Source organism: Pleuronectes platessa, chromosome 20 (genome assembly GCF_947347685.1).
Source record: "Pleuronectes platessa chromosome 20, fPlePla1.1, whole genome shotgun sequence".
Classification (NCBI taxonomy): Eukaryota; Metazoa; Chordata; class Actinopteri; order Pleuronectiformes; family Pleuronectidae; genus Pleuronectes; species Pleuronectes platessa.
Genome location: NC_070645.1, coordinates 16,601,461 through 16,624,900, shown reverse-complemented (window position 1 = coordinate 16,624,900; position 23,440 = coordinate 16,601,461). Strand labels below are relative to the sequence as shown.

General features: G+C 44.3%; 3 protein-coding genes and 1 non-coding gene across 4 annotated transcripts in view; 2 read left to right on the top strand and 2 right to left on the bottom strand.

Moving 5' to 3' along the window:
• The window catches only part of asap1b (ArfGAP with SH3 domain, ankyrin repeat and PH domain 1b), a 48,006-nt gene extending 34,790 nt beyond the window's left edge, over positions 1-13,216 (top strand). The window contains exons 15-28 of the mRNA XM_053412283.1: positions 70-203; positions 442-533; positions 628-814; positions 2,502-2,587; positions 3,376-3,491; positions 3,584-3,651; positions 4,459-4,566; positions 5,437-5,665; positions 7,948-8,109; positions 9,628-9,706; positions 9,850-9,914; positions 9,999-10,561; positions 11,216-11,338; positions 11,862-13,216. Of these exons, the coding sequence (XP_053268258.1) occupies positions 70-203; positions 442-533; positions 628-814; positions 2,502-2,587; positions 3,376-3,491; positions 3,584-3,651; positions 4,459-4,566; positions 5,437-5,665; positions 7,948-8,109; positions 9,628-9,706; positions 9,850-9,914; positions 9,999-10,561; positions 11,216-11,338; positions 11,862-11,936 (2,087 nt within the window). The 3' untranslated portion in view covers positions 11,937-13,216. The remainder of the gene's footprint in view (positions 1-69; positions 204-441; positions 534-627; positions 815-2,501; positions 2,588-3,375; positions 3,492-3,583; positions 3,652-4,458; positions 4,567-5,436; positions 5,666-7,947; positions 8,110-9,627; positions 9,707-9,849; positions 9,915-9,998; positions 10,562-11,215; positions 11,339-11,861) is intronic.
• On the bottom strand, positions 5,157-5,229 carry trnaa-agc (transfer RNA alanine (anticodon AGC)). Its single transcript has one exon. It is a non-coding gene; the product is annotated as a tRNA-Ala (tRNA).
• An 808-nt stretch (positions 13,217-14,024) lies between the features above and the next one.
• On the bottom strand, positions 14,025-16,150 carry eef1a1l3 (eukaryotic translation elongation factor 1 alpha 1, like 3). Its single transcript, XM_053412284.1, has 7 exons — positions 15,953-16,150; positions 15,695-15,874; positions 15,316-15,612; positions 15,094-15,244; positions 14,709-14,965; positions 14,401-14,635; positions 14,025-14,315 (listed from the first exon to the last, which is right to left on the bottom strand). Exons 1-7 carry the CDS (start codon positions 16,094-16,096, stop codon positions 14,209-14,211), a joined length of 1,371 nt encoding a protein of 456 aa, XP_053268259.1. The 5' UTR covers positions 16,097-16,150; the 3' UTR covers positions 14,025-14,208.
• Positions 16,151-17,418: 1,268 nt separating this feature from the next.
• Positions 17,419-23,440, top strand: part of fam49bb (family with sequence similarity 49 member Bb) — a 30,201-nt gene continuing 24,179 nt past the window's right edge. Inside the window, 1 exon segment of the mRNA XM_053412507.1 lies at positions 17,419-17,500. The gene's annotated coding sequence lies outside the window, so the exon portion shown is untranslated.

Genomic DNA, 23,440 nt, shown 5'->3' with positions numbered 1-23,440 from the left:
CCGACTACAGTGGAAACTACACGCTGCAGGAAGCTGACGTGTTTATTTCTGTTTGGTCTGTGTCTCTAGACCCAAAGTGGCTTTCCACCAACCTGGGGATCCTCACCTGCATCGAGTGCTCTGGCATCCACCGAGAGATGGGGGTCCACATCTCCCGCATCCAGTCCATGGAGCTCGACAAGCTGGGGACCTCCGAACTCTTGGTGAGTCAGAGAATCGCTCTCTAACGTGTGAGTGAGTAGTCTTTGTTAGAGGCAGAAGTCCAGGCCCTCTTCTATTTCCATCTCCTGTGAAACATTAGAATCAGCGGAGGAGTCATGGAAACTGGGGATAGCACAGAATGTGGTTCCTGCAGCAGAAGGGCGTCTCACTCCGTCCTCATCTGGCTCTGGTGCTGCTCTACTTTCTAACATGACCGATTTTTCCCTCTTTCTCCCCCAGCTGGCCAAGAATGTAGGGAACAGTAGTTTCAATGAGATCATGGAGGGAAACCTCACTACCCCTTCACCAAAGCCCACTCCCTCTAGTGACATGTAAGTCCTCTCAGGGTTTCAAACCCCAACACTGCTACAAATTCCTTTTTCTCTCAAAACAAACTTTGATAACAATTATTACATATTTCCACAGGACTGTTAGGAAGGAGTTCATCAACGCTAAGTACCAGGACCACAGGTACGCGAGGAAGACGTGCACGTCCGCATCAGCTAAGATGATCGACCTGTTTGAGGCGGTTCAGTCCAGGGACCTGCTGGCCCTCGTCCAGGTTTACGCAGAGGGGGTGGAGCTTATGGAGCCGCTGCCAGAGGCGGGGCAGGTGAGTCTCCCCCCCGAGCTGTGGGACTTCAATTATTTGCTCCAAGGCCAGCCACAAGGAAATAATATGATTTGATGTGGAATGATAATCTTTAGCGATACTTGAACGTCATGTGGTTTGTCACGCTGCAGCAATTGTCATCACTCTCTGTTTTGGACACGACTAATGTGGAAGTAGATCATCGGCTCATCTGCCTGGTGTGAGTTAATGGAAGTGTCAGAGTTTCTTTGACAGATGTAGAGGAGATGTGTTATAATATTTACATTTGCCAGTTGCATAAAAGCTTGGAAACCAAAAGGAAACGCTCTGGTCTACAGAGGATTTGAGAAAGGTTTAATGGCTCTTGTTTTTTTTTTACATGTGTACCATAGCTTATTACTCAAGCATCAGGCATTTGTTCGCTTCCCGGTGCCATTACCGCTTTGAATAATGGTTTGTGACCAGGTGCAATGAATCCTGGGATAGGTTGGCCAGTGAAGGATCCACCAGTTCGAGCCTTTGTTTTTTTCAGTGACGGAAGGACGCATATATCTGCCGCACTTTGAGGAGCCTTAATATTTTTTCATTTTTTTGGGTCTAATTTAAGTGAACTAGTCTTTTAGTCATGATAAAAACCCGGGGAAATTTATGTTCTCGGTTAGCAAGCTGTCTGTAATCTTTGCCAACCTCCTGCCGAGACCTCCACATGCAGGGCGACAGCATATTTCTATCACGCTCAGTGATCTCATACTAAACTAGAAGGCCTGGAATATGGCCTCCCCGCAGCTCTGCACATGTTGCTGCAGCGGTTCCTCCTCATGTGAGATTTATTCCCGTCATCCAGCGCTGACACATCTTGACCAGTCGGTGAATTATTTGGTGGGTAGAAACGGGCGTAACATCTGGAAAATCGTGAGTCATCTGGATAACTTCGCCAGCAGGTGGGGACATCCAACAACCTCCACCACATTCTGAGCCTGAATCTCTGTTGAGTCCCTATTTACTGAAATGACGACATCTGCAGTGGCTCGATTCACCAGTCAGCTTTTTTATTCTGTGCTTTAGCCTGTTTTCTCTCTCTCTCATTGTCACCACCAACAACATGGTGGTGAGACCTGATCTGACATAAATAGGTCGAGGTTTTATAACACAGACCTGTTTTTTTCCCTAATGAAAAATTAAATGAGCTTTGCTGCAACAGAGTGAAAGAGGACATCATTTGGTGAGAGAGGGAGCTGCTGCTGCTCTCGAGTCTGACTCACCGATATCTGAACTGCTGCTGTCAGAGCATCTGAATGGCTGCAGTCTGCACAGAGACATCCCACTCTCCCCTTAAACCTCGACACAGATAGCGTTACAGGAATGCATGACAGAACACGGCCCATTCTCAAACCTATCGATGCCACCAAATATACAATACATGTAACCGTCCCTTTAATTTAATCCTATATCTCCAGCTTTAACGTTGAATCTAAAGAAATTGCTTTTTACGTTTTTTACAAATCAATTCAGGTGCAATCTGTGAGAACATCCCCCAAAATAGACAAAATCTTAGTTTCTCGTCGGCTTAAATATGATTTTTTAGGAGCCATTTTGTTTACTTCAGCTCGTTTAAATGCTGAAAGAGACACAGAGGGAGAGAATACAGAATGGATGCTGCCCAAGATTGTCTCACCGTGTCTTTGCTGTGTTTGATGGCCCCCTGCAGGAAGCCGGAGAGACAGCACTGCACTACTCTGTTAGGACCGCTGACCAGACCTCACTGCACCTGGTGGACTTCCTCGTGCAGAACAGGTAAATCTTTAACAGTCACTTGCGGTGAGAAAAGTCGTCATGATGTTGCACAAGAGCCTGGCCTGACTTCGGCTTTTCATGCGGGTTCAAACAGCTGTCAGGATGTCTTTGAACACATCAGTGGTTTACGGCTAAATTATGCAGTCAACAAGGTCTTTGGTGGGAAAACACAGTATTAAATGTGATCTGTCTGTCGGCTGTGAGTCTTTCCTGTTCGGCGCTCTGGTCTGTGATAAAGCAGCCGAGGTGCAGAGGAAAGCTTAGCGCTGCACAGCTCAGCTCAGATTCCCACAAGGCAAACAGAAATGGGTCAAGCACTCGTTCTCTGCCTTAATTTATTCCTCTTTTCAATTGTTTACCCACCACTGCTCCTACCGCACACAGTCTGTATGCAGAGGAAGCGGGACCCTCTCATTAATTAATAGCTGTGCTCATACAGTGTCATGCTTGGGCCTCATTATTTAAAATATTACTCAGGGAGCTGCGGAAGATCACAAATGGATTATTTACCGACTGTGGCATTGAAGATTCTGCACAGCTAACACAGCTAATGCCTGCTCTGCTTTAGTTTTGCTGTATTAAGTTTTTTCCCTTCAGACTTTTAATGTAAAAGACAGATCTTTGTTTGTTTTCAACCATTTTCTCTCACTAAATCCTGGGTAATACCACATTAACCTGCAGCTGCCGGGCTGTGGAAAACACCCTGCGGCTCCGTGTCCTGACTACTCGTGTGTGTATTTATGAACGTGTGTGTGTGTGTGTGTGTGTGTGTGTGTGTGTTCTCTCAGTGGTAACGTGGATAAGCAGACGGAATGGGGGAACACCGCCCTGCATTACTGCTGCATGTACGAGAAGCCCGAGTGCCTCAAGCTGCTCCTGCGGGGCAAGCCGGCTCCCGACATCAGTGAGTCACACGGCGAGGTTCATGCTCTCGTTAATGTCGCTCGTGCACACGTTTCAGAGCCTAACTGTTGATTCTCGCTCCGCTCCCCTCAGCCAATCAGAACGGAGAGACGGCCCTGGATGTTGCCAGGCGACTGAGGAACACTCAGTGCGAGGAGGCAGTAAGTAAACGTCTGCTCGGCCGCAGCGTCTGGACTCCACTGTGGATTTTTTAATGGTCTATAAAGATTTATCAATGTATAGGAAAATCACGCAATACAGATGAAATAAGATGATTTAAACAAAAAGCTGCGGAGCCTTGACTGGACACGTGTTGACCAGATAATTCAGAACACTAGATGGCAGTCAAAGGTCTGTCTCCAGCCGCAGGCAACACTGTCAGCAGAGTGGAAGTAATTGTTGATGTGTGCTTGTTATTAACGCTAATATGAGCACGTAGACAAAAAAGCAGCTTTAAATGTGATGTTTCTTTGTGGTTCCTCTGTATATTGGACAATTGCTCTCATGTAGAGAAGAATACTAACATATCTGTGGTTTCATTGTTCTCCTAGCTCTCATGTTTGACCCCAATTTACAGTGTTAATGTTCCTTATTGTATTTTTTATTGTTTGCTTTTCTTGACCTATTTATAGTGTTTGAGTTTTTGTAGAGCTGAGTCTTTTTAAATAATGCATCATTCTAAGTCTTTTTCAGGCAAATAATTCATCAAATTCTTTTTTTCATACAGTAAATTCTTAATTTATCTGAATATATTTGGTTATTAGACACACAAAATGGCACATTGGAATATTTCAGCTTGGACACTGAGTGTTTTCCACTATATCCTACAATTTAATAAGAAAAATTGCTCGGAAAAATAAACTTGTAAAGAAAATAATCACATTTGCAATCCTAGATTGTCGCAAGTGTACATTGCCTGAGCTTAACTGATGGATGTGTGTGTGTGTGTGTGTGTGTGTGTGTGTTAGCTTGTGCAGGCTGCCGAGGGGAAATTCAACCCTCACATCCATGTGGAGTATGAATGGAGCCTGAGACTGGAGGAGATGGACGAGAGCGATGACGACCTGGACGATAAGGTTCGAACACATCATGTTATTGAATGCTACTAATAATCATGCCTGAGGGAATTATCCTCCAGAGCTCAGTGATTGGATTTGATATATTTTGTCGTCTTTGTGACTAATCTTCCAAATTCGTGTGATATGTGGAGACGTTCCCTGCGAACATGAAATAGAATAGAAACAAGACTTGATGTCATCTCCAGAGAATCAGAGAACAAAAGCTTCTCTCGTGTCTTTGTGTGTCTTTGTGTGCAGAGAATTAGAATAAGGGATGAAAAAAGTCAAATTAATAGACACTTGTATGCATTGATTTTGTGATATGCAGATAAAAAGATGTGAAAGCATCCAGGGAAACATTTGTTAGAATAATTTACCAAACTGGTTCTCATTGGGTTAATGAACAGCTCACCACACCACACACATGTAAGAGAATCCAAGGATTGATTTCCCAAGGGTGCTGAGATTGACGTGAAGATATATTTGTACCAATTTAAATCATCAGCATCAAGTGACACTGTCAGTTTAGCAAGTAGAGATTATTTATTTTCATTTTACTGCTGCAGACACCAAAAAAATGTAATCGTGAAAAAATTAAAAAAAATCATTGGAGGATGCGGGCATCGATCCCGCTACTTCTCGCATGCTAAGCGAGCGCTCTACCATCTGAGCTAATCCCCCAGTTGCTATTACCTCACATTCAAAGTGCATTGGATCCAATGTGCACACTCATTCTGTACAGAGGCTAGCTGTCTGAAGGACTTGTAGTCCGCCGCATGTCATGAATGATTGTCAATAAGTTAATAAGTTAATCATCCGTCCCTAAAAATCAATCTAAAGTCTCATTTGTCCCGTGCCCCCCCCCCCCCCCCCCCCCCCCCCCTCCAGCCCAGTCCCATCAAGAAGGACCGCTCTCCGAGGCCCCAGAGCTTCTGCCACTCCTCCAGCCTCTCACCCCACGACAAGCTCTCCCTGCCGGGCTTCATCAGCCAGAGGGACAAGCAGCAGCGTCTGTCCTACAGCGCCTTCACCAACCAGATGTACAGCGCGTCCACCGACCTCACCTCCTCCCCCGTGGCCGACGGGCCGCCGCTGCCCCCCAGGAACCAGGGCAAAGGTCAGACCTGCCTGCTCCGAGCGCCTTTGCACCAGCCTCCAGTTTCAGACAACATTCAGTTTAATTTCTGGTTTATACGCAGGCGCACTAAATTCAAGAGATTATGTTCTGTTATCTCTTTAGCTAAATGTGATGCAAATGGTCCAAAGGTTGTCTGTGCTTGTAAAATTTACTTTATTAGGTGTATTGATTGTATCCAGGACAGAATTAGCTGCAGACGGACGCTTCGTAATCACTTTTCTGTAAAGTTTTGCGCTGATCATTAGTCCACACACACACACACACACACACACACCCACACACCCACACACCGACAGATACACACACCCTGCAGTGGTATGCAATTTGCCAACAAACAGACCAGGGGGCGGGAAGCAGGTGTCATTAAGATTGCTTACACAGTAAACCTTCAGGAAAACATGGCTGCTGGAGAGGCCAGGGTGGCAGCGGGGGGACAGGCGTGTGAAAGGGAAGCTGGATACACACTTAATCATTAGTCCAAACACATTATACACACACACACAGTGTAGTGGGGGTGTGCTGTCTCTGCACTATCAGAATTAAAAATAACACTCCTCCTTCTGTGTGTGTGGGGGGGGGGGGGGGGGGGGGGGGACTGAAGTCCATCCTAACGACTCATTCAGTCCATCAATCTTGTTTTTCTTTAAACAAAGAAGGAGAGAAACTGCTTCTGCTTTCAGTGCTAATGAACAAGTTTGAATTAGTTTCTCCTTCTTTCACGCTCTAGAAATGTGTTGTGGTTGATGTTTAAACCATCGATCTTCCATTTAACACACAAGTGAACAAAAGACATTAACGACGTAGCGGCTACATTTATGCTCTTAGTTAAATATATTTATCTTTTTTACAACACTACACTCAAAGAATGAAGACTAATCAATGGGTTTGCTAAATCTAAATCTATCTAACTCCCACACAACAAATGTTACTGATCTCACTCACATCACAGTCACACGCACACCTCGCATGTATGTGGAGAAAGGTCAAGTTTGACAGACGTGTCAGTTGCTTCCTCCTTTTTTCAGGAAGCCCTTCAGTAACTCGTGAGCTTCACCTTCCTGTCGACCACAGGAACCAGAATCTAAATTCAGTTCCCAGAAGTTTAGTTCCTGGAGCATCTCTGTTTCCTGGAGGGGACACAGAGCTATTCAGATCGTTTTGAATAGACACAGGAGTAAACGGTTTTATTTGACAGATGATTAAAATAGTACTGGAAACAAGTGTAGTTTCTACTTTGTATTTAAGCAAAAATATGACATACCTGCACAGTGTATAGAGAAACATGCTAACTCTGCAGATGCTCCTGATTGTTATTGCCCTTCTCTCTCTCTCTCTCTCTCTCTTTCTCAGCGGGTGCTGAAGAGCTCGCCCCAGGGGGGGCGGCTCTGCACCCGCTGCTCCTCTTTTTTCTCTTTGCTTGCCACTGATAAGACTTCATCTTGTTATTTTATAATGTGTGGGAGCAGCTCCTTCTTAAGACTGACATGCTGCAGATTCTCTCCCACGCTCCTCATCTCGCTCTCTTTTCTTTTCTCTCTTTTTTTGTTTCTCTATTCTTTCAGCTCCACACTTGGCATTCCTCGGCTCTCATTCGCACTACGCCACTCTGGCTGGCACCCGACCATACATCAGTGAATATCCTGTTTTTACGTTCTCCTCCTTACTCGGCTGTGTGGCCCATATACAGTTACCCCTCAGTTGTTTCTCCCTGTGCAGCTCAGGTTTAAAGGGTGGTGGTGGGTTTTTTGGGACCACGTCGGCAACTTGAGCTTCAAGTTAAACATTTCTTGTCTACATGATTTTTTTTTATCGTCTACGTGCACGTCCCACCGTCCTTGAGCTGTAGACCTTTACCGCAGTGATTCCTCTCTGGCTGAGCTCTCTGTTAGCTGCTCGCACGCTCTATTTTGTCTATAATAGTGACCAGTAAGTACTCTGGTTTCCCAGTAAAGACAAACAGGCATATTCATAAACACACCAACCTGATGGACACGCCATAAACACACTTAGTGTCTTGTTTCGTAATTTTACATTTGAGTTGTATATTTGTGGTTTTTCCTGTGTCCTCGTTCCGTCTTGATAAACTTATCCGTGACAGCGAGCAGAACTTTTTTCCATATTTTCCGCTCCTCCTCTCCTTTCCATGTTTCATCCTCCTCTCCTCTCTTCTGCCTTCTCTGGGATTTGGGGGTTAACAGAATGATTTTTTTTTGGGGGGGTCGGCCTCATCACCTCATGTGTTTTATGTATCGCTCCTCCAGCTCCTCCCCCATCCGGCCCTCCCTCTACACTCACTCCAGGAGGCAGCTCCACCCTGTCCAAGAAGAGGCCTCCGCCCCCACCTCCTGGACACAAACGCACCCTGTCTGACCCACCCAGCCCGCTCTCTCACAGTCCACACAGTAAAGGGGGCTTGACTGGGGGTGAGACGCAAGCACACGTTAACAGTAAAGTTGGCCTGGTTCCAGCCAGAAGCCAGAATATCATGATTCTCCAGAGATGCTGGAGGTTTTCAGTAGATCTGCACTGAAATAAACAAATGTATAGAAGTGTTGATCAAATAATCTAAACTCTAGGTCCACTTGGCAGCTTTTTTCCAGAGCTTTCACCTATTTTATCAACCGATGCACAACCTGTTGACAAAACAACAACCTCCCGAGTCCACTCCCTGCACTGGTGGTGACTTTAACATGCTATTGAAAGCTCCAGAAAAAGCCCTTAAGTGATTATTGAGTCAAATGATAAGGCTGGTGTTATCCTTTTATTTAAATATTGTCAACAAAACCCAGAAAAATTATGTTTGTCACATTTTCACAATGAAGAGGTCAATCTTTAAAAGCGGCTCCCACAGTATATTGTCTCTACAGCTCGTCACTGTCATGTGTAGTAATGTTTCTAACTTTACTCTAACGGGAGTTAATAGTGCATTTGTAGGAGACAATTTTCAGTTTCAGATTTATACGCATCGGGCGTCCTCATGAATATCCTCATGAATATTAATGCAACCAGGCTTGTGCGTGTAAACTACAGTGTCCCTGTTCCTTATAATGAAGGAACCTGACATCCAGAGTCTGGCTCACAGTTTTAATATACACAGAAATCAGGATTTGGAGACACAGTATTTGTTAGTACACTTAATTTACTGTTGGTTGTTGATATGATTTGTTGACAATACTGTGGAATATCACCAGCCTCATTCTTAAGGGTTATTTTGTCAAAGAATAAACCTTTTTAAAGATGACATTTTAATGCCTAAACATTTACTGATGTTTAGATTCTTAGTGGTTAAGTTTAATTTCACCCTGAACAGCACAAACCATCGGTCCCTTTTTTATTTGCAGTTTATATATAATATAGAATAAAGGATCTAAATGAAATGTGGATAAAAACTAAATAATGGATGACTGGTTCACCCTATCGACGCATTTTTTTATTCATATATTAATTTTCTTATTTTTTTTCCAATATTATACCAAGTTCTTACTCTTCTTGCTTCTCGCATTTCTGAAAGACACAGAGCTACGTTAATCATTTTGAAATTCAGACCCCCCTGAACAAAGAGGTCCCCTTTCCAAAGACTTGGAGAAAGAGGGAGTGAAATCAAACATCCATTTATCCCATATCTGTAAAATGGGGATATTGTTTTAGCTGTAATTCCTCTTGTTAATGTTTGTCCTCTGTGGTGTGGTGTTTGTGGATTCTGTGTCACACGCACCGTAACACCCCACCACTAATTAAACTTTATTTTGCACAACGTTAGTTTCCAAACAACACGGGCTCATGGAAAGCTCAGCCAGATGACGCCTCCCTCATTGTTTTTGTTTTTTAACCATCACAGCATGTTTTATTTATTTGCACATTTATATCAATATAATCTCGTGGTGAGCGCTCTGCTGGGGTGTTGAGTAATGGCTTTGTCGTCGTTAATGTTGATATTGTAGGAAGTGACTCCACCCCGCCTCCTGTCAGCAAGATGTCTCCTGTGTCTAACAAGTTTGAAGGCATTCCTCAACAGCAAAGGTACTGAAACACGACAGCCACGGGGAAATCTGTGGTTTCAGGCGTCTCTTACATCACTCACTATGATAAAATACACTCCAGCTGACATGGTGCAAGCAGCCTCTTAGAATTTGATTTAGTTTAATCTGGAAATCTCTCCCCAGCTCTACTGCAAGCAACACAAAGTCCACACTTGGTCCAAGGGTTCTTCCCAAACTACCTCAAAAAGGTAAAGTCTCCTTTCTTCATGTGGTTTTAATAGAAGCTTTTAAAATGAAGAAGTGATTGAGTGGTGATCTGCTCCTCTCTGCAGTGGCATTGCGGAAGATTGACACCATACACCCGTCTATGGATAAATCCAGCCTTCCTCCAGAGGTCTTCCAGAAGTCCCCGCCGGCAACTGACACCCCTCAGAAGGCTCCTCCAGCGGAGAGGCCTCAGCTGGGAGACCTGCCCCCCAAACCGCAGTCGTCTGATCTCCCTCCGAAACCCGGAGAACTTCCTCCGAAGCCGCAGCTCTCTGACCTGCCTCCTAAACCTCAGCTGGGAGACCTCCCGCCCAAACCCCAGCTCAAAGACCTCCCTCCCAAGCCTCACCTCGCCGACATCCCCCCCAAACCGGGGGTGGCTGAGGCCGCTCCCAGGCCACCTCCAGAGACGTTGCAAAGGCCTCAAACTCAACCTCCGCCTCCGCCGCAAACCCAAACTCAGCCGCAGGCTCAACCTCAGCCGCAGGCTCCACCTCCACCTGGAGACTCGCCCTCGCCTAATCAAGCAAATATCCCGACCCCCTCCCACCAAACTGCTGAAGACACCAATGGGACGCCGGTAGGAACCGCGGAGACGCCTGTGCCGCTACCAAGGAAGATAAACACGGTACAAACACGCTCACCTCTAAAGCTCGTTAACTATTCTTTATCATATGTAGAGCTGATTAACTTCAGTTTTACTTTAAGCTTGTCTACTTTATACTTCTTACTCTATTTTTCTTCCCTTTGGGATTTTGAGAACAATATCAGCTTTCTTCTGTCTCAGTTTTATTAATCTATAAATATAAAACATCCAGTGTGATAAAATAAAACGCTCTGACACTGGCTATCAGCTTTTTAACATTCTGTTCAAGGCACCAAGGTTTGTTTTAATGTCCTCTGCTGGATTCAGGCAATACTCCTCCTGAGGAACAAGTCCCTCCCTGCTCCACATTTTATCCGTCCTCGAAAAGTTTGTTTTAAAAACTACTGATGTACTGGTGGTATTTTCTCCTGCTGCTGTCAGTGTGGTGTCAAGAAGTTCTATCCCCTCAGGCAGCAAGTTTTAGTCCCACTTAAAGATGAACTCGGTGAACAGCCACTTCATTTAGATTTTACAGGTATTTGTTTGACTTTCAAGGGGATTTCTCATCCTTGAGATTTTCCACCTTGGATTTAGATGCTCTCTACGTCTCTCTGTGTCGCCATGTCTGTTTTTAAAATGAGTACTTGTGGTCACAGCGGCTTTACAATGTAAAATCATGTTGAACAATATGTCCAGGGGAAGAGCAAATCCCGGCGGGTGAAGACGATCTACGACTGTCAGGCTGACAACGACGACGAGCTGACCTTTATGGAAGGAGAGGTGATCATAGTTACAGGCGAGGAGGACCCGGAGTGGTGGGTGAGTCCTGCTCCACTATTTACTCCGTACCTCCACTCTTTTGGTTCTCAGACGGTTTCTGAACCACCTTGAAGACACAGAGGCTCCACAGACCTGGTATTAACATCTGTTCTGCAAGTGGACAGTGTGAAGTTTGTCTGTTCACTCCCAGTATTAAAATGAGTCCTAAACTCTTCTCCTGTGCCCACTTGGGGTCGGATCAGGGCTTTGTTCGGGTCTGATGCTCAGGTATCACACATTGATTTGTTGGTAACCACTGCCACAATATCAACATTATAGTTTTTCTTCATATACACACACACACATTGTTGGACACATCTGTAAACTCTGGTTAACTGGGTGAGTGGGGATCCGATCACAAGTTGTCACAGGAGACATTTTAATGTCACGTGTGGACAGACAAACTTTAAGCTCTCCACTTGTGAGAGAGATCTTCATACCAGATCTGAACAGGATCATAAACACACTTACTGCCAGATCATAATCTTTACCTCACATACTAATTCAAGCTCTTTACTTCCAGATCGGGCACATTGAAGGAGATCCGGAAAGAAAGGGGGTGTTCCCCATGTCTTTTGTGCACATCCTGAGTGACTGACAGCCAGAGAGACTTGCACTACACCTCCCCCTGAATCGGGAGCACCTGTAAATAGCGATCATTACACCTCTTGTCACATGACGAGTGTCTAAAGAAACAAAAAAAAAAACAACGAAGAAGAAGAAATAACCCAAGAAGGATGATCTAACCATGGATTCCTCATCCATGCTGTACAAAGAATGTGTGTATTCTTCCTCTACCAGTATTATCTTAACCCTATAGCACGGCTGTGATGAAGCCACTCTCAGAACCCTAGCACTTACCTAAAAGTCTATGTTTATGCTGTTACTGTGTATATATGTATGTAAATATATATATTTGTGTGTGAGTGTATATACATGTTTTATTGTACAAAACATGTACCATTGCTCTCTGCCTGTCAGACTAAGCATCAGGGCGGTAGAGGTTGAGTTTTATCTGTATTCATTTTACTGGCCCTCTAAGTAACTATCGGCATATATTTCTGGAAAAAAGGACAAATGAGAAAAAGGATTGTGAAATAGGTCGCGTCACTATTCGTGTCTTGCATCCCCCGTTTGCCCACCAGAATAGACTGAAGGTGCCGGAGTCTCCCACTGATCTTTCATTAAATGTACTCCTCGTTCTTGCTTGCTTTGTGTGTGTGTACACGTATTACAGTTGTTTTACAGTATAGAAACCTGCTGCTACTGTGTGGTGGAATATCGAAGCCTGTGGTTCACTGTAGGTCACTAATTTACTCCTTGTTACACTGTTCACTGTGTGTATGCTCCTCGTGTGTGAACTCTACTCCCGTCTCCGCAGTGCTTTGACCTTCTCTGTGCATGGTGTAACAATGACTGGAATTGAGTGGAGTGCTGCGTTCTGAGACGCTCACCTCAGGGTTTGAAGAGCCACTATTAATTAAGCAGGACTCCACAACCAGTATCCTGTCGTTTAAAAGCCACTATTAATAACAAGTACAGGAAACTCGACATCTTTAGCAATAACTTGATTTTCTGACAGGCTAGACGTTTCACACCAACCTGTGTTCACAGTTCAGTGTCTTGTAAAACCTCATGAGCTTGAATTTTTATTATATATTTTTTTTGTTTTGAGTCATGTAATATCATTCCACGATACTGGATTCAGTACATTTCCAGGTTTGCCTGTGAACCAGAGATGTCTTTTAGATGAAGAGTGGACTTTGTAAGAGGCTGGAGAGCCGATGTATTTTCACCCGGTCCTCACTGACTTGCAGTTCTTCCCATGTTAAGGAACAAACCCATCAAATCATTAAAAGTGCTGTACTTCAACCCTCAGCCTGCTCCTTTAGTTTTCATTGTACCGAGTGATTTCAAGGTGTTTGTGTCTCCCTGTGGAATTTCAAAACTCCAGCATTAGAGGGAAAAGTGCATTTTTCTAAGCAGCTTATTTGAGCAACTGTTCAAGATGGAGAAACAAGGGAAATTGTAATTTACATTGACTGATAATTAGCTCTCATTTCTGTAAAGTAGACAAATCTAAGTTATAGATTGTAACACTTCCATTTGAGGGAAATCTTTTACTGTTATGTATCAGTAAGTTCCCTATTAAATAAAGGGTTTGGAATGAACTGACACACAAAACCAATGTCTTTTCCACAGGTTTTATACATTTCAAAATTCATTTTGTGCAATGTTAAGGAGCTTCACACAGAGGTTGAGACCCAATAATTTAGGGAGAATATAGTTGAAGAGAACGAGAAGTGTAAATGTTGTGTAGTAGAAAGTTTGCCTCTCATGACTCATTTATTTCAACACCTTGTTTCAGGGAATCCGACATTTGAGGAAAACACTTGACTCAACTTCTGTAGAGTTAGACAAACTTTAAAGTGCTGTTGGTGCATCAGGTTTAGTAATCCAATAATGCTAGACTGAATCAGTCAAGGGACCATTCCTTTTTTAGGAATACCGAGTACCTGCATGCAGGACTGCAGTGCATTTACATTGTTCTGGTAGTTATATAACACAAGATATTGAAACACTTTACTCTAGTTTCAGTTTTTCTATCCGACACCAGTTTAAGAGCAGATGAGTCAAAAGTCGAAAACGTGAACTTCAAATAATACTTTTATTATCTCGTCTCATTTCTGATTTCACATTTTAAACAAAATACAACTCAACAGTATCTTTGAGATTGATATCAACACAGGAATACTACACACTTCAAAACACAAAATAAATACTTTGTGTCAAAACACACAAATTCAGTGTGAATAAAAATAACTGTACATAAAGCAGTGATACCAAACTACTGGTAAACAGAAATTAACTTATTTAACCACTTGGGCTTTGTGTGGTTTAGACCCATGGTCCTTCACCACTGACTTGATGACGCCGACAGCGACTGTCTGCTTCAGGTCTCTGGCTGCAAAGCGACCTGTGGAGCACGACAAACACGTTACACCTCAGAAGACGACACGAGGGAGATTCCCTTCACATAACGACTCAAGAAGATTCTGTACCTAAGGGAGGGTATGTGAAGAAGCTCTCCACACACATGGGCTTGATGGGAACCAGTCTGACTGTGGCAGCGTCTCCAGACACCAGGGACTGGGGTGAATCCTCCAGCTTCTTGCCCGTGCGCCGGTCGAGCTTCTCCTTCAGCTCGGCAAAGCGACAGGTCACGTGGGTGGTGTGGCAGTCCAGCACCGGAGAGTATCCGGCCTTCACCTTCCCTGGATGGTTCAGGATGATCAACTGCAGACAGAAGGAACCATCAGGACAAGCAGACGTGTTAATGGTTAAACTTCTTGAGCTGCGTCGGACAGACCTGGGCCTCGAAGCTGCTGACGTCTGACGGAGGGTCCTGCTGGGCGTTGCCGGCCACGTCCCCACGCCGCAGGTTCTTGACGGCCACATTCTTAATGTTGAAGCCAACATTGTGTCCTGGCAGGGCCGTCTCCATCCCCTGGTGGTGCATCTCAATGGACTTGACCTCGGCGGTGAGTTTGGCGGGGGAGAACATCAGGGTCATGCCGGGTTTGAGGATGCCCGTTTCAATCTTGCCCACCGGTACCGTCCCAACTCCTGGAGGAAGGAGCACAGAGCATTCAACAAGTTCCCTTCAAAATACTCACCTGACTGAATAAAAGGAATTAAGATGATCGATGTCTGATGCCTGTAAAATAAGGAGGTCTTCATTTAGATTTCCTGACCTCCAATTTTGTAGACGTCCTGCAGAGGCAGTCGAAGCGGCTTGTTGATGGTGCGCACAGGAGGCTGAATGGAGTCCAGAACTTCAAGGAGAGTTCTCCCATTGAAGTTCCCTTCCCTCCGTCGGACCTTCCAGCCTTGGAACCAGGGCATCTGCACACACACATCCATTTAACATCTTCCTATAGTCACATTATTGACTTCAAGCTAAATATGTCTTCTACCTTCTGGGTGGCGGTGATCATGTTCTCCCCAGTCCAGCCAGAGATGGGAACAAAGGGCACGGTCAGGGGGTCGTACCCGATCTTCTTGAGGAAGCCGCTCACGCCTCGCGTCACCTCGTCAAAGCGCTTATGGCAGTAGGGCGGCTCGGTCAGATCCATTTTGTTCACACAGACAATCATTTGTTTGACACCCAGGGTGTAAGCCAGCAGGGCGTGCTCTCTGGTCTGACCACTTCTCGATACACCGGCCTCAAACTCCCCTTTAGCTGCAGAGACCACCAGGAGGGCAACATCAGCCTGAAATCACAGCAGTGGTACATCATTCAAGAGTCAAAATACATATATGCGGACAGTAAATTCAGAATTCAGCGATTTCTACCTGTGATGTTCCAGTTATCATGTTCTTGATGAAGTCTCGATGGCCCGGAGCGTCAATTACTGTCATGGTGTATTTTTGTGTGTTGAATTTCAGCAGTGAAATATCTATGGTGATTCCACGCTCCCTCTCAGCCTTCAGCTTGTCCAGCACCCAGGCAAACTTGAAGGAACTCTTCCCCATCTGTAAAAACACAACATTAGACGAGTTATTTTCCAACATTTAAAACATTAGGGCATTTTCAGGCCTTTTGTTCTTCACCTGTGCAGACGCCTTCTCAAACTTCTCCAGCTTCCTCTGGTCGATGCCTCCACATTTGTAGACCAGGTGTCCGGTGGTGGTGGACTTGCCACCGTCGACATGGCCAATGACCACCATGTTGACGTGAGACTTCTCTTTCACCATGGCTGAAAGTCAACTTGCTGAGCAAACAAACAATTTTTCCCCTGAGATGCAACAACTGTGTGGACTTGTTCTGTGGCTGCTATCAGAGAGGAAGGCACAGGCTCTTTGCACGGACTATATAAGCTCCAGGATCCACTCGGAAGTCAGGTGTGCTGCATCATTAAGCTTAATTGGTGTCAGTCCAGTCTGCTGAGGAGTGACGCTGTTGAACAGTTTGGAAAGAAGGAGAATAAAATGCTGCAAAGCTTTAAATACTTGTCAGAAATGCTGTTTCTTTCAGTTGTGTACAATAGTGCAAAGTAAGGAATCGTGCAAATATTCCAGCTCGAGCTTTAATCATTGTGCAGCGAGCACTTAGAGTCAGTTTGTCTTTTAAAGTCTCCGTGGATCATCTAATGAGCTCAAATTACAGCCAGGTGCTGTGGGTTCTGCAGGTGGAACCATTTCAAACAGGTTTAATAAGCAGCTTCTCTCTGTGCATCAAACAAACTGTGATTAACCACAAGGAGACAAAGAGGAAATGATCAGACGGGAGATTCACATGTTTTTAATTTGACAGGAACAGCTGTTTGACTGTGTTAAGCAAGAAACTGTTGTGTCATCAATAATGGTGCATCACACTCCTATATCATCTATATATAACATCTATATCAGAAAATACATTCCATAGTCTTTTCTGATATATATGTTACATCAGCAGAAATCACAAAGTTTGGGTTAATTCAAGGACAGGCTGTGACCAAATGTGTTCATTCACAACAATACATGTTTCATTCATTCTTTCACTCAGCTGTTTATTATCCTGGGGGGGGAACTTGGCTTTGAGTCAGGTGCACAAGATAAAAGACACAAAAGAAAGTCTATAATAATATTGACATGAATAGGACAAGTACACACTACAACAACAATATGCTAAGATTACATGGGGCTACCTGGGATCAGATTGTGTGTGTATGTTAGAATAATATGACTCATGCCATAATTATTATATGTATTATTATTATAATATTTATTATAAATTTACTGGCGATAAACAGTTTTAATTTGTGTCCGTATCGCTCCGCCACAGTCAGTACACCGGGTTCTACCGGCCCTAATGGAAGCAGCGGTGACACATCGGTGGAGCGGGTCAGAGCGGGAGTGATCCGGTTCGAGTCACGGTTGGTTGGAACACCTCAGCGGGTCTGCGGCGCACGGGCGGGTCTCTCTTCCGCTCTCCTCCCGCCCCGCTGAGGTGACTCAAACCGAGCGCCCCCCTCCGGCATTGACGCTCCACAGCAAACCCGGAAGCAGCGGCCGCAGATCGCTTCTCTTCTCCGCTCGGCTCGCACCGCTGCTGGCTCCGAGCGAGGCGGCTTCCAGCTCCGTCAACCCCCCCCCCCATTCCACCGGACCAGCATCCAGGTAAGGGAAACCATTAAACCCAGCACCTCATTCCGCCTCCTCCTCCTCCGCTGTCCACCGGTTGCCATTCAACGGATCTTCTCCTGAGTCCCTCACTTCTGTTCCTCGCTGGGGGAAGAAATGAATGGTGACTCAAAAAAAAGCGTGTGTCGAAACCAAACTGAGTTTCTGTTTTAATTGAATTCGGATTTAATTAGAAATGTATTTCGGGTGTTTTCGCTCACGTCCTCGATTTGGAACAGTTAACTTCCTCTTTTTTGCCCCAGCGGAAGGTTTCTCAAGGCGACACCGCCGGCTAACGATTCTCCTTTATTTGGCCGGAGGCATTTGACTGTGACATGCCCCCTCGGACCCTGTGTACCGGCCGCAGGCCACGTTTATCAGCTGGTGTCCGGCGTCCCGCGACGTAAAGTGGGCTCAGATTATCCAGACCGCACCGTATGGTCTGGATTACGGCTGCTCGCTTCCAGGCGCTGGACGGGAGGCGTCTTTAAAGCTGCTTTAGACGAAATGAACCCGCTGACAAGTCGCTACCCGGCGCGGGACTCGATACAAGAGTCAGTTCAGGAGTCAGGACTTTTACTGCCACTCAACTCGGGGTGTGTGGAATCTGCCTCCGCACATAACAAGAAAAAGAACCAGACCACACAACCCCCCTCCCCATAAAAAAACAACATATAAAAGTAAATGAACTACTGCAATTAGAGTAGTGCCTTTTTAAAATGCAATCAAATTCAGTGGTAGTTATTGCTTTGAGTTTGTAATAACTATACAAACACATGTAATAGCCCAAAACCCCCCAAATAAATTTAGTTTACTTGTGTGTATAACACAGGAATTATTTATTATTTGTCTATCCATTCAGCTAATTAATTTTCTGATTGATAACTAGTGACTGTAGCTGTCAAATACACGTAAAGGAGTAGACAGTGCGATATTTCCATGTGAGACTTCGTTAAAGTTGCTTAAAATGGAAATATGTTCAGGCTGGTACCCCAACATTCTCCTCCAGTGCAGTAATAGAGTAAATGTAATTAGTGCTATTCAAATACTGGGTCCCAGTATCTTTACAAGAGTCTTCATGTGGTCCACTTACAAAGCTGTCATTAGCTCAGACAACTATCTGACTGGAGTTACTTAGTTGTTTTGTGTTTGCATCACTTGTCTACACAACCATACAAGCAGCGAACGGAAGTGTGTGTTATTTCCTCTCTGCCTGTGTTTCTGATGACGTCCTCAAAGTAGAAGTGAAACGTCCAGAAAGACAGATTTGATGCCTTGTTAGGAAAGTGCAAAGTAGTTGTGCTCTGATGCAACGTCTTCGTGTGACTTGTCTCCGAGGTTCCTGTTCGTGTGAATTGTGTGAGACGCGAGTTCGGCCTGTGATGAAGAGTCAGTTTTTACTCTCTAATATGGCCCCCAAAATGTTTCTTTTTTTAAATTTAGTCTTCCTTACATCTACACTACATGTCTGCTCTCATAGCTTGAACCAGCGTTGCCCTGTAACTCTGGTCTGGAAACAACATGACACATCCCCGACTTCTCCCACAGACGTAGGACTGGGAGACGTGGTACGACTTGCTCTGCTGTGTCTCATTCTCTTTCTGCTGTGGCGTGAACAGATGTGAGATCAGTCCTGGCGACTTTTAAACCCAGTTTATTCTGAAGCGAACTGAATCCTTTCTTTGATCCGTGTTGAATGGAAATATCTGCAGCAGGACTTACTACGATTGCCAAAGTGAGAGGAAATGCCTCTTGTGACAAAAAAGTGAAATCTTCTGTCGAGTATTTTATGGCTTCAGGAAGTCGCATGCAGGAGCTTTTTCTCTTTCTTCTCACGGCCTCGGTTTGTCAAACAGGCATGAAATGAGAATGTGGCTCATTCTGCACAACACACATGCAGAGGCATGCACGTTTGGTAGGCATGACCTTCCTCAGAAAATCCAACATTGATCGGATATTGTGAAATACAGAGCAAATGTCAGCTTCCAGGTTAGCAAATGGTTATTTCTGAGGTAACTTATCACTACTTGGTTATAATCTGGCTGTGACCTTTATTTTGCGTTACATTTAACTTTTATTAATGCTTAAATAACAGGAATAGACACATTTTTAATTGTGGTTTAAAAAATAGCCTCATATTGTATTTAAATTTGTATTAAACTGTCTGATTTCCACCCACTGGGATCGACTGAACCAGTAAAGTGAAAAGTTTCCACATGGTGTCTCGAGCAAATGTCTTTTCTAGTTGGACCATCTGTAGACGCTGTAGCCGGGCTGATAACATGAGAGCAGAGGAAGCATAATGGTCGGTCATTTTAATTATTCATCAGTTTTCCAGGAGTCGTCTCAAGCACCTTTTCAGACAGAGCTGCTCAGACAGTCTCATTTTGTCTGTCTGTTCACTGAAAAGGGAAAAACAGTCATGAGAATTAAACGTATGATTACAATCATGCACCTTTTGTATATTATCTGATTGGGACATTGTCGAGTGGCGAGAACCAGCTGATGCAGCCCACTCTCCCACTCTCTCCCCAGTGAGACGCTGACTGGAGGTTGAGTTACTGTCGATATGAGCTTTATTGATGTCTCCTGCTGACAGTCAGACGATTTCATATATTTCCGGCAGCAAATGGACACACACAATCTCACACACACACACACACACGCACACACACTGTGCATTTTGTATAGCTGAGTCATTGCTGTAACATTGGGGTCTGCAGTGTAGTGACAATCCAACCAGTTAACCATGTTAATTAACCATGCAGTGAGTATTTACCTTACTACCGTGCAAAGCTGTCATTGACCCACTTAACCTTGTTTCTCAGCTTTTTATTCACTCCCAGTATATTTGTTTCCCTGGCATCGTGTTGGACTGATTTGATCTTTAGTTGTTTTAACACAATAACAAGTTAACAATGGGCACAAATCCAAACCAGCAGTCCTCTGACGCAGTCCACAAACACAACTACATGTTAGTATTTACACATTTTGCAAGGGTTCGTGTTAGTCAGCGTGCTCGGCCAGGTGCTGCTGTGTCTTGGCTTTATACTGAACAGAGCTTTATCGATCTCCTTCCACAGCCTAATGCTGTTTGTGCAGTTGTTTGTATTATTACTTCCTCTGGCTCATTTGGCCTGTTCAGCATTTTGTCCGAACATGATCGTGGCACAGCGAGGACATCATTCAATTTCTCTCATTATAGATGATATGCTTTTTAAAGGCACTTGGCTTACAATTACAGAAACAGGTGATTTGTTCAGTGTCGGGGAAGTTGTATTATTTGACAATTATAAAATAGTCAGTCGTGGACTTCTCCTGAGTGATCTGGTTTCCCTCTCGAGTGCACACGGTTCTCCCTCTTGTCTCACTGCTGCATGTCCGCACTTGTCCTCAAGCAGATCATAGCTGAAGTGATTTCAGCCAGTCATGGGGAGAGGCCGACTGTGTCTCCCCCCCTCAGCCCCACACCCGACACCACCTCACTCCATGGAGCCGGCCTGTGTTCCTGTACAGAGCAGAATTACTAAAGAGCTGAAATCTACATTTATTAAATATCTGACTCTGGATTCCTCAGAACAGTTCATTGACTGCTGATGTTGGATCACCCTTAAACTATCCCTCTGATCGTTATCTTTGTGCTAGTTGTTTATTCTGTTCATATACATATCTATTATCTGTCTATTAGGCTTTCTGGTGTAAGTTTTCATAGCCTTTATGTCTTAGCCATAGACTGCATATAAAGATCGAATACATGATGGCACCCCAAATTTGAAGCCAAATCATCTTGAACACCACATGGCAGAGTATACATCACAAAACCAAACTATACACAATGTCCACATCAAATAATGAAACCTAGGACTCCTTCTTTCACGCTCTGTCGTTCTTATCCCACTGAAGTGTTCCTGTGTCTGGTGAGTTTGGTTTTAATCTGTTATTTGATGCTATAATAAAACGGGTTGATCTGACTGGTCAAGCATGTGCATCTGCTGGACCTCTCGACTGCAGCTCCATCCCCCTGATAGCTCTTAGTCAGACTCTGGCTCCACATGTGCAGGATGGCAGCGTTCGATTCCCGGATATTTTCAAGCTTCATTTCTGGAAAGTGCGACGAAGAAGAAGAGACACGTCGTTGATCTTTATTCACAATGTATAGAGCTGTTTAATCTCAGGGATGCTATTCAGCTTCCGGAACAAATTTGCCATTTACATTCTTCTCTCTTACATAAGAAAGCATATGGATTCAGTGAGTGTGTGTGAGTGGTTTGAATTCACAAAAGAGTCCATACTGTGTGTGAGGAAGCATTGAGTGCTCCCTGCTCATCAGCCCACAAACAGATTTAGTCGACACTGTTTATTGCTGTTAAATGAGCAGAGCGAGATGTTCTAAAGCTGTGGAGGTCCTGGCTTTGTGTGTCTGTATGTGTGTGTGTGTGTTTGTGTGTGTGCAGCCCTTTGGCGGCAGCAGTAATATACTTTTGATGTATGTCTCTGATGTGCATGAATCACTGTGTGTGAGTGGTTTCCGATCGGCTGTGCTGGTAGATGCGAGCATTCCTCCCATCTCTCTCACTTCCGCCCTGTGATGTTGGCTTATGTGAAGCCATAAAGCATATGCACGATGAGAGGAGAGAGGGAGCAGATCCTTTTCTTCTTCTTCTTCCTCTTCTTCGTTCCTCCTCCTGCAGGCAGCCAACAGGATGCTTTCATTTCTTGCTCCCTGCGTGCAACAGCCGCATCTTCAGAGTAAATGTGGAAAGAAAAAGCCGAGTGGACTTTGCATTGAATCTCCCAACATTAGGCTATAAAGGCCCACTCAGAAGGGAAAAAAAGCAGTGACGTCTTTCACCTCTACAGCCCCCCCCCCCCCCGCTACACACTTTCACACATGCAGTGAAAACCGTTCCAGGCTCAGATCATAGAAAAGAGACATTTGTGTACGAGATGTCTTCAAAATTATTAGTTAAATGTAAAGTGAATTTCTTTTTGCGTCGAGCAGATCATAATGAAGATCATAATGAATCCATCTGTGCCTTGTTGATGCTTCTGTTGTAGCGTGTTGAAGGAGGCAGGCCTGACATCCTCATGTGGCCGCCCACTCGTCTGTGGACACGTAGAGGAGGGTGTCGCCACAGATGGCCGACCAGCAGGAAATTAAGATTTTTCTTCTTTTTTTTTTTGTTGCATGAAACTGTTGCTGTGCTGCCCCCGCACCAAACCTCCATCCTCACACTCCTCGTGGTGTTAAACAGTCACATAGACCCAGGGTGAAATAATCCTGTCCCACTTTTTACAGCAAGTGCGTAGTTCATTAATATTTAACCATGTCTAGAACATTTGTAAGCCGGTGATAAACGATTATAATTCTCCTTCTGGACAAAGACGCAGTGTTGTGGTGCAGAACACTGGGCTCATTATTAAGGGTTTTTCATTGTTCAGGGGAAAAATGGAATTTTAGATCTGTGATCAGTTGCTTTAAATCTTTTTATTACCTGGTAAAATAGTGAAAGTATAATCTCAAAATGTTTAAGAGGAAAAAAAAACGTACAATTTTCGCATATTGGTTAATATAAGCGCGGATACTTCGTTTCAGACAATTTTTGAACAAAATGTTTATTCTTTCACCAACTTATAAATTATTGGCGCTCTATTATGAACTAAATATCTTTTGGTATTTTACTCACGCAGGACTATCTATGTTTTTTCTTGTTTTCAACTGGTTTGTGTTTTATGTCTATTTACTAAAAATGTTTGTTTCATGTCGGTTTAGAGTTACCATCATGTCACTGGATTGAAAACACTGGGGTCGGCTTCTTTCCACAGCTCAGACTGATGATGATAATGATAATTTAATGGCAGTAACACTAACAATCAAACCTCTGTATCTCTGTGTGGTGATTGGTTGTAATTGCTCGGCGTGCTGTGATGCCTCTC